The 14,195-nt window shown below is 49.6% G+C and overlaps 1 protein-coding gene across 2 annotated transcripts in view; it reads right to left on the bottom strand.

The window, feature by feature from the left end:
• Positions 1–14,195, bottom strand: part of HSPA12A (heat shock protein family A (Hsp70) member 12A) — a 138,250-nt gene that overhangs the window by 28,780 nt on the left and 95,275 nt on the right. For both annotated transcript variants that reach the window (XM_088019824.1, XM_028121772.2), the window contains 2 exons: positions 1,835–1,920; positions 265–392 (listed from right to left, as the gene is read on the bottom strand). In XM_088019824.1, coding sequence (XP_087875950.1) covers positions 265–392; positions 1,835–1,920 — 214 coding nt within the window. The remainder of the gene's footprint in view (positions 1–264; positions 393–1,834; positions 1,921–14,195) is intronic.

Below are 14,195 nucleotides of genomic sequence, written 5' to 3'. Positions count from 1 at the left end.
GGCCCTTCCCCAGACCCACCGAGTCAGAATTAAACCAATGCTTTTACAGACCAGGAACCTGGAGCCCAGAGATGAGAGTGGTTTACCCAAAAGGGGCACAGGGGGTTTGGGCTGAGCTGGGCCAGAATCTAGGACCCGCCTACTAAATGCCATTCACCCACTTCTTAAACGAAGCCCCTCCCCTCCCCCCAGGGCCCTCCTCCAAGTCCCCACAGGTATAGTGACTGGTGCCCGCACATGGCCCTCCGCACCCACAGCACTCACCTCATCACGTGGATACATTCTGGCTCCTTGGTGAAGCTGTAGGCATAGCCACTGGACGTGGTTCCAAAGTCAATGGCCACCACCACCAGAAACATCTGCTGCTCCGAGACGTTCGGGTCAGCATCATTCTGCAGATGTTCGAAGTAAGGTATGAGGGGTGGGTGGGGGTGGCCAAGCCAGGCCTTCCTGCCTGCTCAGCTGCGCACCCCCTACAGACAGAACTCTGGCTCACGTGTGCCGCACGGTGAGCCCTACGGAGAGGGCAGGCCAGCCTCAGCCCCCACATGGTAGCTCAAGGAGAAATGGAGGGCCAGGCTGCCAGCGAGAAGGCACCTGCCCACAGCCTGCCCCCCACCCCCTTTATCAACTGCTTATGAACATGACTAATTGTGGAAAGTCCATCCAGTCTGGAAGCCCAGTGGTTCCTCGAGTGATGCAATCTTTCCCTCACTGCCCTCCCCGAACTCCTGTGCAGACCATGCCCAGAATGCCTTACCAGCTGCGGCCTTGCCACAGCGCCAGTGACCACTCCATCTGCTCAGGCGCGTTGTGAGTGGGAGGAGGGCTCTGCGTGCCAGGGGCCCTGGCCATGCGACCCTGCCAAGTCCCTGTCCCTTCAGGGGCCAGAGCCTTTCCTCAACATCAAGCAAGTGAGTCAGGCCATTCCAGGTCTCCAAACCTTTTTTGGTTTTTTGTTTGTTTGTTTGTTTTTTAAGCAGTGTACTTTTTTTTATATCCACAGAACTTCACATTATAAACCAGTAAATGTCGGGCTTGAAGTGTACTGCTTAGAGCAGGGGGTGAGAGCCCCATCCATCTGGCCTCTCCTCACACTGCCCCCTCTCCCCCCACACCCCAAGGTGACTCTGAAGCTCCTACGGGGACCCCTCAGGGTGCCGTCTGGAAACCCACAGTGTGAGGACCGGGCCAGAGGAGGCCAGCCTCCCAGTCTCCCAGGACTGACGGAGTGCCAGGACACTGAGTGAGGCGAAACCCAGACAGTTCCAGGAAAACCAGGACAAGCTGGTGCCCCCTCCTACAAAGCCACTCCTCCCCGGGGACTTTTCTCTGGTCGGCTACGTGTAAGTCCCTTGAACAGCTGCCCCACAAAAAAATCCATCTTCTCAGTGAGGGGTAGGGTGGGAGCAAATGCCCAGTCTGCAGCCCCCTCCCCATCCAGGCCTTCTCTCCCGGGCTGGCTGATGCAGAAGCCAGCCCAGCCACAGGCTTGCGGACCGGACAGTTAACTGCAGTCAAAAAGCCGCTGCATTTCACCGATGCCGGGCCCAGAGGTGGCTGCTCCATTCCGAAGGGACGCCTCGCCGGCTCTAGGCCCTCAGCCTCCAAATGCACCTGCTAACGCACCAAGGCCAACAGCTCCGGAAGCACCAGCCACACCACAGAAAGCCTTCTCAGGCCGAGGGTGGGGAAGGGGCTTGGTGGGCTCACAGGACTAGTCCCGGGACCATGTACTCCCCACCCACGAAGGTGAGGGGCTGCCCAGCAGCCTGGCTCGTGACAGCAGATCCAGAAAGCAAAGATCGTCAGCACATGGATACACATTTCTTACCACGATATGGGAAGGGGATAGCGGCGTGATTCCTGTGTCCCCCAGACTCCGGGCTGGAGATGAATATGCAGACGTGGGGGCTGTTTCTGAAAGGAAAGACAGAGGCCCTCCTTAGAAGCAGTGTGGGCCGAGCCAGGGGGCAGGAACGAGCTGTGGGGCTTCCTGCTATGGGTAGGTGCTGTTGTCGCCTGGAAGCCTGTACCCCACCACACACGTAGTCTGTCTGTTCTGGCACTCCCTTGTGTTTGGTATTTAGAACGACCAAATGAAACATTCTTTCTCTCCACATAACCACCAGGCCTCTCACTATGTCCCACCCAACTTCTACCTCACAGAGACACCGCCCGATCCCCACATGGCCTCACCTCCAGGCTTGTGCTCTCTAAAGGGCCGGATCCTCACCTGGGCACCACAATGGACCAGAGGAACCTATAGCCACCTGAGCAAATGTTTGTGTGCATTTTTTTGGAAGAGATTCCAGGTTCCTTGCCCTACCCTATAGATCAACAAGCCCTATTATAGAAATAAAGGACAAGAATGCAGCTTCCGGAAAGAACTTCCTTGCTTAGTGGACACATCACCTCCTGCCTCCCTCTGGCAGGAGGCCGCATCACAACGTGGGAAAACTCCTCTCTCTTCAGTGATCCTGATGGCTCTTGACAGCCAGTAAGAAAAACCGTGGCAGAAAGTCAGGTAGCTCAGCATCCCCGGACCCCGTGCCTGGGGCCCCACAACAGACATGAGGTCAAACCAGAGAAGAGCCAACAGCAAAGCCGCCTGAACATCACTGCGTCGATTGCCTTGCTAGTCTCACAGTTACGCAGGCGCTGACATTTGTCCTGACACCTTGCCAGGGGCCGGTGGCCCTCCCCCAGGAATGAACACCCAGGGAGAAGTCACACTGTCCTGCTGGAAGCTCCATGCAGACCTCCCTGCCCACCGCCCAGGACTAGCAGGGCCGGCAAGCAGTGGAGCACCGATGGTGAGCGACCCTGGGCACCCACAAATCCCAGGCACTGGCTGGGGTGCTCTGCATCTAGCTCCATCTAGCACACAGCCTACTACCTGGTAGGAAGGAACGGGTAATTTGCTAAAACACACTGGTGGTCAAGGAAACCCAGAGGGTGCAAGGTGTCTGAGAAAGGCCTGTCTGCTTCTAAGGGAGTATCACAGTGGCCCCAACTGCCCCTGCTGCCATATCTCTTTGGTTAATCCCACACACTTACTGGTTTTTGTGTTTTCCTGCTCAGTGAGAACTCAAATAGCATCATTACCCTGGGTGCCAAATGGGCTGAGGGAGTGAAATGAATCACAAAAGGGTGAATGTGAGCCTTCGAATCTGCAGAGCCAACCCCACTCTCTGCAGGCATCTGGTCTCCCTCCTCCTGGGGAGGCTCTAGGGAGGTTCCAACCCCTGGAAGAAACGCGGAGAGGCGAGTACGTACAGAGGCCCAAACCAACTGCTGGGCGAAGGACTTCACCAGACATTCCTCCAAAGAAGACACACAAATGGCCAATAAGCACGTGGAAGGATGTTTAACATCGTTAGTTATCAAAGAAATGCAAATCAAAACCACAATGAGTTACGGCTTCACATCCACTAAGATGGTGGCTATAAAAAAAAGGAAAGAAAGAAGTAACAGATGTTGGCAAGAAGATGGAGACACCGGAACCCTTGTAGATATCCAGTGGGAGTGCAAAATGGTACAGCTGCTATAGAAAACAGTTTAGTGCTTCCTCAAAAAGTCAAATATAGAATTACCATATGACCCAGCAATTCCATGCCTAGGTGTCTACCCAAAAGAACTGAGAAGAGGGATTCAGACACTTGTATGTGCACGTTCACTGTGACATTATTCATAATAACCAAAAAGTGGACACAAGCCAAGTCTCCATCAACAGATGAGTAAACAAAATGTGGCGTGTCCAGGGCGCCTGGGTGGCTCAGTTGGTTAAGCGACTGCCTTCGGCTCAGGTCATGATCCTGGAGTCCCGGGATCGAGTCCCGCATCGGGCTCCCTGCTCGGCAGGGAGTCTGCTTCTCCCTCTGACCCTCTTCCCTCTCGTGCTCTCTATCTCTCATTCTCTCTCTCTCAAATAAATAAATAAAATCTTTAAAAAAAAAAATGTGGCGTGTCCATACAATGGAATATTACTCAGCTGTAAAAAGGAAAGAAGTTCTTTTACACGCTACCACATGGATGAACCTAGAGAACAATATGCCAAGGAAAATAAGCTGGACACAAAAGGACAAGTATTGTATAATTCCACGTACATGAAATATCTAGAATAGGCAAGTTCATAGAGACAGAAAGTAGATTAGAGGTTACCACGGGCTGGGAGGGAGGAGGAAGGAATAGGAAGTGCTGAGTTTCTATTCTGAGTAAGGTCACGGGTCTGGAAATAGTAGTGATGGTGGTTGCATAACACTGTGAATACAATTAATGCCCCTGATCTGTACATTCAAAAATGATCAAAAGGGCAAATTTTATGTTATATATATTTTATCAAAATAAGAAATTTTTCCTTAAAAAAACTCAACTTGCTCATCTTAGAGGGAAAGCAATTTCTGATTCCTAGGAGCACCCATGGCTTGGTGCTCTTGAAAAGAGAACAGAGACGTAAGCCCAGCTCCTGGCCCAGCCTGCTGAAGTCCACCCTCTTTGCGAATCTCCCAGCTAAGGGCACCCCCCTTCCATAAAGTAGGGAGAATCCAGCCTCTCTGCTAGGGAGCCCAGCCAGATGGTCCTTCCCACCTGTTGGGAAGAAGTCTGCCCTGCCCACAGCCCCTTGGGCAGCCTGCAGAGAGATGCCATCCAGCAGTGGGAGCCACCTTCCCTCCACCTGCTACCTGCAAGGCCCACGGCCATGTGTCCACATTTGCACAGAAGGTCTTGGAAGACACCAAATGTCTAATTGCCCAGTAAATCTGGTGTTGGCAATTAGCAAACAAGCTATTATCTGCAGACAAACCATCCACCCTGCTGTCTGCTTGGTTCTAATTATCCCATCACTCAGCTCTTCTCAGAGCACGTCCCACTGACTTGCAAAAGAGCATGTGTTGGGCCACACGTTGAACACAGGCCTTGGGCCCCCAGAGGACTGACTCCAGGATACGTGAGGACAAGAACCAAGGATTTTCTTGGTTTTCTCTGTCCCTCCCTCACCCAATCCCTTGCTGATCACTTAGCTAGGCCTAGAGGCAATTAACCCTCATGGACTTCCTCCATCAGAAGTAAAAATGCAACTGTACCATGTGATACTTTAAAACTGATTTGCATAGAGGCATGGAGGAGTAGCATTTTTATAAATGTATGCATACCACACACGCCCACATCTAGAGCTCTACATATCCCAAATCAAAGATAACTCACCAGTTAAGGTGTACCAATCCCGCAGAGGAACACACAGAGCCAGGACTGACAACTTTGTTCTATTAGCTAACTATTTAGGATGTCCAAGTGGTGCTCAAAAGCTCATAGGGAAAAGAATATGGAAAGGGCTATTTCAGGCCCTGAGGGGTATGGGCAATTTCTAGCATGCTAATCATCTCAACCGAGCTGGAGAGCTCTCATTCAATAGGTAAGTAATTAGGAATAAACACAACGGGGTCAATGGAATATTATCTATTGATCTATGGATATTTGACAGATCTGAGATAATAGACAACAGAAAAAAGTTGATATATGGAATGTCTATATGCACAAGGTACCTACTGCGTGTCCTGGCTACCGACCACTTCCACATCGGCCATAATCCACAGTAAGAAACACCAACTGTAACTAACTGTGGACAATGAAAGCCAATACAATAACATCTGCTCCGTGAATAGACCCACCTACATGATATTCCAGTTCGAGGACAGAGGGCCTGAGCACATGGGGGATGGACAAACAAGGCAAAACGAAAAGCCCCACAAGGATAGAGATTTTTAGAGTGCAGGCTTGGGGGCCAGAAAGGAAGCTGACGGAAAGAGAATTGAGACCCATGAGTGGTAAATCAGAGGTTAAAGAAAAATACTCCACCGGAAAGTGTCGTCAAGGGCAGAGCTGAGGGACCTGGGAGTTCTAAGAAATACCTACTCCACTGTTCCAGCTACATTAAATAGACGCTCACAGCATCTTCCATGTCCAGCCCTATGTACCCCTGAAATGTGGTAACACAGAGGGATCTCATGATTTCACATCACAGAATCAGAAAAACACCGACGTTTCAAGAATGCAAACAATCAGCCACAGAACAATGGTCAAGCTGAGGAGAAAGAGACCCTGAAGCGTTCTAGTAAACCAATAGAAAACAACTGTCTGGTCTCCTTCGTTATTCGTTTCAGATCATTTTACATCACTTCTGTCTTGTGTATTTACGATGCAGTTGTTTTTTTTCTTTTAGTTTGTGGGAATATAAAAATAATTTGATAAGGATTTTTCTAGGTTCACTCAACCCAGGACCCACCTCCCAACACATTCTTCAACCAAGTCACTTTTAAAATAATTTTTGCAGCAAAGAGGGGTACGAAAATGGCTTTGAAGCGAAGTAGAGGATATAAATAAGTAAAAGTTTGACTCAACCAACAAGTCTCCTGCCACAGGATTTTTTTTAGAACCCCAAACCAGATAATGGAGGAGAAATTAGTTGAACCTACTAGGTTAATACTCATCACTTGCCTTAGGGGTGTGAGAATTAAGACAGGTTTCGTCAGGGTTCCTGTTATAAAATGCCAGACATGTGAAAATCAGACACATTTTTATTTGCTCCTGGCTCTAATGGCTTTAATAAAAGCAGAGGTTCTTAAAATAAAAAACAGTCTTGATAAGAAACGTCTAAGCCAGCCATAATTCATGAACTTGCTTGTCGTTCTCTGCTGGAGACATTAGTCAGCAAATGGCCGTGAGCACAGAATTGTAGACTTTCTGAGATACATAAAAGTGATCCTGCTCCATAAATACAACAGTTAAAAAAAATGAAGACAGAACCCTTGGGCTGACTTTCTCCCACAAGGCTCTAGCCTCATGTGAAATGACAGGTGGTCTCAACAATGGTGTCTCCCCAGCTTTTCCGAATAGGCCTTCTTTCCAGCTGCCAGATTTATGTATCTATCAAATAAATGCCTGATTTCAAAAGGATTTTTAAGGTCTGGTCCTTGTGATTTAAAAAATGCAATATATATTTTCATTTCTTTCCCCTCCTAGCTGTGAGATAACAGGTATTTGCTGACAATTGCCTAAAATCAGGCTATTTGAGAGAAGCTCTCCCTTTCTCTCTCTCTCCTTATATGCCTTTCCTGCACTGTCATCTTTGAAAATTGATCAGCTCAAGGTCATGTGTATGTTACGGGCAAAAATCTTTTAAGAAGGAAAATAAAAAAATTTTATTACCCTATAACAGGCTTCATGGCTAGCTGAACTAATGCATTATTACTGTAAGCTGAACTTCCATTTCAGTAAATAATTTATGGGTTTTTTTTTTTAATCACCATGGTTGATGTCCAGAGTAAATGGAAATTTGATTGGTATGAACTGGAAGACCCTTCTGACTACAAAGAACACCGAGTGTAAAATAGCTGCTCTCCAGATGCTAAATAGTAACTATGGAAATGAGTATTTATAGTGGCAGAAACCACAGCACCAAGTATAGCTGAGAGTGGGGGGCTGCACCAGGCCCATCCTGACACTGGGCAGCATCTTCCAGTTATCTGCCCCCTGGGATGGTTCAGGAGATGAGGTGCCCCAGTGAGGGAGAACTGGAACAGCTGGATTTCCTGAGAGACAGTGAGCCCCACAAGTCCCTGCAACCCCAGACCATGGTTGGGGCGAGGCGTTCACATGCACATGTGTGTCCGGACCACTGCTAGGGGAGGTGAGGAAATGGTTTCTAGACCAACAGTTCTTCCTACTAACCTTCATGAATTACATCCAGCAACCTCACGGCACTGACCCCTGGAACCCAGCATTTGGAGGGGCTCCACCAGATCACCCCACACACAGTACTAAGATACTTCTGTCCACCTGGCTTCTGTTCCATGGACCTTGGGCTCATCTGAGCAGGGCTATGTTTGACTTCCTCTCTGATTCCTCAGCTCCTGACATGTCACAGGCATTCAATAAATGTTGAGTAGGCAGATGGATGGGTAGATTAAAAAAATGGATGGACAGATGGATGGGTAGATAAAAGAAGGGATGGATGGGTAGACAGATGGGTGGGTGGATAGGTAGGTGGACGGACAGTTGGGTGGATGGATGGGTAGACAGACAGATGGATGTTTCTATGTACACCCAAAAGTGGATTCAGTGACTATCCACAGATTTGGAGGGTTACAGAGGTCTTTCCCAACAGAGGCATTGACCCCTCTGAGTCAGAATATTAGTAATACATGTGCTAAGTTACCTACCTCTAACAACGTGTGATCAGCTCTCAAAGCATCCAGACCTGCCTCTCTCCTCAGACGTCCCCTTTGGTCAGTGCAACCAGCATGGCTCCCAGCTAGAGCTCCCAGCCTCCCCTCTCCCGTCTTAGCACATTCTCAAGCCAAGTCATTCCTGTGAGCGATTCTGTTTCTACTCTGACAGGTCTGGGACCACTGAAAATTTGCATTTCTAGTGAGTTCCTGTGTCATCCTGATCAGCCCCAGAGACTGACTCCTACAGCTGAAGACACTTGAGAGACATCGCGACTCCAGTCATTGCAATGCATGGACCTATATTGGATCGTGATTCAGATGAAGAAAACAAGAGCAAATAGAGGGGGCAGACAGGGCCACCAGCTCGGGCCGCAGAGCCAAAGGGCAGGTCTCCTCAGAACCAGGACAGCTTAGGAAAGGGAAGGGCAAAGCCAGAGTTGGCTCTTTGGCTGCTGTTCATAGAGGGATGTAAGGAAAACAAACGGCTCCCAATGATGATGCAGACTTTGGGTGGGCCAGGCAGCTGGAGAACACACAGGTGTGAACGCTCACCTCTCTGGACACACCTTCTCCCTCTGTGAAGTGGGAATCCATATTCTCAGGGCCTCTATCACTATGTTTCAATAAACAAGGAACATAATTCATGAGAAACCCTCTGAAATAAATAACTGCCCACCCACCATCTGCTGCATTCCTTCCTGGGGTCAGCTATTTATGTACAGTTTTGACTCCAGGCTCTTGTACAAGTTTATTCAGACTCACATTATTAATTTGAAATTATTAGAAATGTACAAACCCAGAAATCTATCAGGAAAACTATCCTAGTCAACAATCACCGAATGTGAATTTCATGCTTCTGAGCTTTAGAGGTATAACTCACGAAATCCTGCTGTGTAAGGGGGCTGTGAGGTGTGGTCATTCTTCCCATTCCATGGATGAGAAAAGTAAGGCCTAGAAGGTACAGAAAGAAGCCCATGCTGTCAGGATGCCACCCAGCTGCGCAGAGTTCTCCAACTCTGAGCCTGCATGCCTGCACTATGCCCAATGTCATGTCTCCAGCAGGTCCCACTGCTCGTGACAGATGAAGCTCAAGAGAGATGTGAACATAAATCCCCATTTCACAGGTGAGTAAACAGCGTGAGGAAAATCAGGAGGGCACAATCACAGGGCATTCCCATGCCCCAGCTGGCTAGCTCCGCCTCTGGGCTCAGAAGACTGTGGAGCTCCTCCTTCTTTAGGTTCTGAAGCCCATTAGGGCTCTGCATCTTGAAAGCCTTAATTCTTCAAATCCAAAGATCAGGGCATGGGAGGGGCTGCTGATAACATGGAAGTTAAAGGTACACGTTCAGGGTCAGGAAAGCTTGAGTTCGAAGCCCAGGATGGCCACTTCCCAGATGCATGACTTTGGGTGAGCTATTTTATTTCTCAGAGCCTTGATTTCTCTCCTGGAAACTGGGGGGCGGGGGGATCATGATGATGGTGATATATTTTATAGGGTCACTCTAAGGACAGAATGAAATGATACCTATAAACCCTGGTGCATGGCAAGCACTCAGTAAATTGTAGATGTTATTTATTATCATTACCATCATCATCAAATAGGTCCAACTGCTGTTGCAAAATAGGCCATGTGTCTACACCAGGGGACAGGCCGAGTGCCCACAGATGCACAGTCAGCTAATGCATTTCCTTTCAATGGTGCTTCCAGGCTTGTTAATCAAGGACAAAAAGACCCACTGGACAGAAACTTGGCACATGGAACCCTCAGGGAGACTCTTAGCGATGGGAACGGGGCTGGGGCTGCCACGGGTGAGACTGCCTGGTCCCGACTTCACTGCTCAGCCCATCTGCTCACCCCAGCGGCACGTTCAGAAGGACGGAGGAGAATCTGGGAGGCCACCTGCCCCACTCCCACCAGGGAATGAAATGCAGGCTTTCCTGTTCTCTACAGTGAAGCACACTTCAAAACTGAACAAGTCAGTGAAAAAGCTCTGTCCCTCTCCAAGGAAAAGAAGACCCTGGCCTTCCCCAGTTTCCATCATGAACAGCCCTGGGGCAGCTCAGTCCACAGCAGTGCCGACTGTCCTGAAGTTACAGACAGAGCCATTCTGGCCCGCTGGTCTCACACACAGTGGAATCCTTCACCTCCCGTACATCCGCCATCTGACCCTGGGGAGAGGCGAGGGAGAGGCAGAACAGGAAGTGAGGGTGGGGGAAGACAGACAGCTGAGCCTTCCTGATAAGGGAGAGCTGTACCATCTCCAGGCAGCAAGGGGTACCCTTAGCCCAGGTGTACACCCAGCGGGGGAACCCGAGCACGAACTTCCCATTACAAACCCCCCTGGAGAGTGTCTTAACAGAAGAGACACTGTGCACGGCACAAAGGCACCTACCTTAGGGGAAGGGATGTCTCCCAAGCAGGGCTGCATCCACCCATAGGCAGGGGTGCCATTTTCATACCACAAAGGTACCACCCCGAGCCAAGAAATGAAGGGCTCTATCACCTAGAGTAGGCACCATTTTCCAGTTTTTGCACCCAGAGCAGATCTTTTTCTAATTCATCCGAGAGCACTCTAAAAGGTAGCCGTGGCACTTAATAGTCAAATGAGAAAAGTAAAATGGCTGGTAAGGCACTGAGTTCCCCATCACTAGAGGGGTTCAACCACTCGATTGTAGAAGAGTAACAGAGAGTCAGAAAGACTGGGGATAGGTGGGAACTAGACTGTACAGACTCATGCATTCCGCCCAGATTCACTGCGCACTCACTGCGCATCAGGAGCTGCGTGGAGGCTGTGCTGCAACGTGGTGAAGCCCAGGGGAGGGCTGGTCCAAATCCCAGCTCAGCTGCTTACTGGCCTTGGTGGATCCCGCTGTGTCTACCCACAATCCACTTTGTTCTTCTTAACTAAACCTCCATTTTACATGACTATCATGGAGGCAGTGGAGGGGAACCTTTCCCCAGACCCAGGGCTGATCCCGGATGATTGAAACCGATCATGGCAAACCCCTTCCCCTTACCAATGACAGAAGTGGGAATGGGTGTGTGACCCAGTTTGGGCCCATGGAGCGCGAAGGAAAGTCACCTGGGGGCTCCTGGGAAAGAAGTATTCTTATTCTAAAGCCAGTGTCCTGAGGAAGAGCCCATGGGCACCAGCTCGCCACCAACCTGAGATGCAGATACCACCGAAACAACCTCCATCTGTTCCTGATGGGGTCGGTGAGCTGCCAAATCAAACTGCTTTGGGGCTTGCTGGACTTCTAGACTTTCTATTCTGAGTTATAATTAATTTCCTTTTTCTGGAAACAAGACAAAGTCAGGTTTTCCATGCTTTGCCCCTAAAAACTGATTCATAGCTGTGCAACCTTAAACAAGTGACTAAACTTCTCTGTGGCTCGGTTTTCTGTCTGTATTAAAGAGGATAATAATAACTCTTACCTCTCAGGGTTAATGAGGATTAAATAAGAATGCCGCAGGCAAAGGTCTTAACAAGTGTAGCTATTATTATTTATACGGTGGTTCATTTTATCCTTACAAACAACCCGATGAGGTACAAAGTAAGTCGTTATTAGCTCCATTTAACAGCGGAGGAAACGTGGCACAGAGAGGTTAAGCATCTTCCTGAAATCACCCAGTAGTGAGTGCCTGCCCCAATGCCTGAGCTCCTTCCCTCCATCACACTCCAGCCGCGAGGTTTCAGGACTCCGTGACCAGCCAAAGTCCGCACCCGGGGCAGCTGGTGACACCGCACAGCGAGAAATGAGAGCTGCGGGGGGGGGGGGGGGGGGGGGGGGGGAATCGGGGAGGGCCTGCAAATGGGTACGAGCTTCTTTTCAGAGTGATGAAAATATTCTGGAATTTGACAGTGGCGATGGTTGCACAACCTTGCAGATGTCCTAAGAGCCATCAAATTGTATACTTTAAAATGGTGGATTTTATGGTAAGTTAATTTTTTTACGGTATGTGAATCTCAATTAAAAAAAAAAAAATCAAAGAGCTGCTGGAAACCACCCTGTAAGGAAAACTGTCCCCCGTCCCGCCTGCACTCAGGAGCACAGCCTTCCTCCCAGGAAGTAGACGTTAGTCACCCCCCCCGCCACACACACACCCTGGCCACCACTCCCTCCACCTCCTCCCTCCATCCCTGGGCAGCCGCCAACCTCTCCCCAGACACCCTGCTCTTTGGCAGTGTGTGAACCCGGGCCCAGGGCAGGGCTGGCGCCCCAACCACCAGCTGTGTTTTCACTTTCCCCCCAGATGCTCCGAAGCTGCAGGCTGGACCGAACCGAAGGCCATGCTCCATCCTGATGGGGAGCTGCTCTCAGATGACTTGTCGGGGCTCCCCCCGCAGACAGGCAGGCTCAAGGTGTTCTGGAATCCATGCTAGAAGGTGCCCCATAACCTGTGGCTGGAACTAGCCCTCAGCTGAAGTCACTGCCCCATCTTGTCAGGAGGGCAAACTGCATCAGCCTTGGATCATTCTTTTGTGTAACTACTTATATGTGCCGTTGCCACTGAGCCAGGGTCCTGGGGCTGGTAGGTGTTCAGGAACCTGCCTGAGAAATTGTTGATTCCAGAAGATAGACAAAAAGAGAAGGCAAGTGTGTGAACCATCCACTGCAGCCCGGACAGGGGGGCTTCCGAGGGGGTGACCCATAGGAGGAGCTCCACAGGATGCTGGACACCCCCAGGAACCAAATGCCGTCTCGGCACCAGTGGCCCGGCTCTGTACCCAGAACATTGCTCACGTGGTGGCCAAATATTTCCATGTTAGCAGGAAAGACAGAAAGTCCTTTCCAAGACTTTTAAAGATTTTTTTAAGTTTAAAATCCCTCATTCTGGGCACCTGGGTGGCTCAGTTGGTTAAGCGACTGCCTTTGGCTCAGGTCATGATCCTGGAGTCCCGGGATCAAGTCCCGCGTCGGGCTCCCTGCTCGGCAGGGAGTCTGCTTCTCCCTCTGACCCTCTTCCCTCTCGTGCTCTCTATCTCTCATTCTCTCTCTCTCTCAAATAAATAAATAAAATCTTTAAAAAAAATAAGTAAAATGAAATCCCTCATTCTTACTTTTTTTATACAAAACCTTCAATGAGGGATTGGCATTCATACAAAGAATTAGTAAACTGGGTTAAGATATTGATTAACTTTAGATTTTGCTAAGTTAAGCACGCAGGGCAAAATTTCAAGAGAAACTCCTCTTGAAAGGATTTAAAATAGAATATCTACATCCAGAGCTGGAGAGAGAGATCAAAACAAAGAAAGAAAACCAATGAACAATACCCCCAGGACCAAATTTGCTCTAAGTCTTTTCCCAGGGAGTAGAAAGGCCATGCAAACGTACTTTCTGGGGAATGAGGCCTGACTTCCTCAGGCTACTCCACAGAGCAAGGGCGAGACTCCAAGCCACAGGACCCAGAGTGTCTCCCAAAGCATCTCAAGGCCCACCTGAGACCAAGCAGCTTTGATGAGGTGGGTAGAGCCTTAATACATTATATGAATATACTCCATGAATCCCCAGGAAATGCTGCACACTCTGTGTTTAGGAGCCACAGGGAGGCCACGCAGATGGTCCCAGCTTCCCACACACCCCAGAGCGTGTGTGTCGTATGTGCACAAGTGGGCACACAGCCTCCAGGACCCCTGTTCGAGCCACTGCAGTGCCTGAGTGGGTAAGAACCGAGGCCCAGGGAATGGGACTTTGCACCCCCACACACACCATCCGTAGAGGGCCAACTGCCCAAGCTGGGGACTAGGAAGGACCACTGCAGCGTCTTTAAGCCCAGGTGGTCTGTCTGTGGCTTTTTATTACCGTTGTCCCACAGGCCTGTCTCTCCCAGGATGCAGGCCTGCTTGCTTCATTAAGCCCAGCCATGTGCACGGGCAGCTTCTCTGACTTCATTGTTATCTTTAACAGCTCCTTCTGGAACTCAATTAATCAACAGCCATCTCCTCTGCAGAGCAGAATGCT

Source organism: Eumetopias jubatus, unplaced genomic scaffold, assembly GCF_037043125.1.
Source record: "Eumetopias jubatus isolate StellerSeaLion01/CBP00866 unplaced genomic scaffold, mEumJub1_p1.0 scaffold_17, whole genome shotgun sequence".
Lineage (NCBI taxonomy): Eukaryota > Metazoa > Chordata > Mammalia > Carnivora > Otariidae > Eumetopias > Eumetopias jubatus.
The sequence above is the reverse complement of the archived record's forward strand: the minus strand, read 5'-3'. Positions and strand labels throughout refer to the sequence as shown.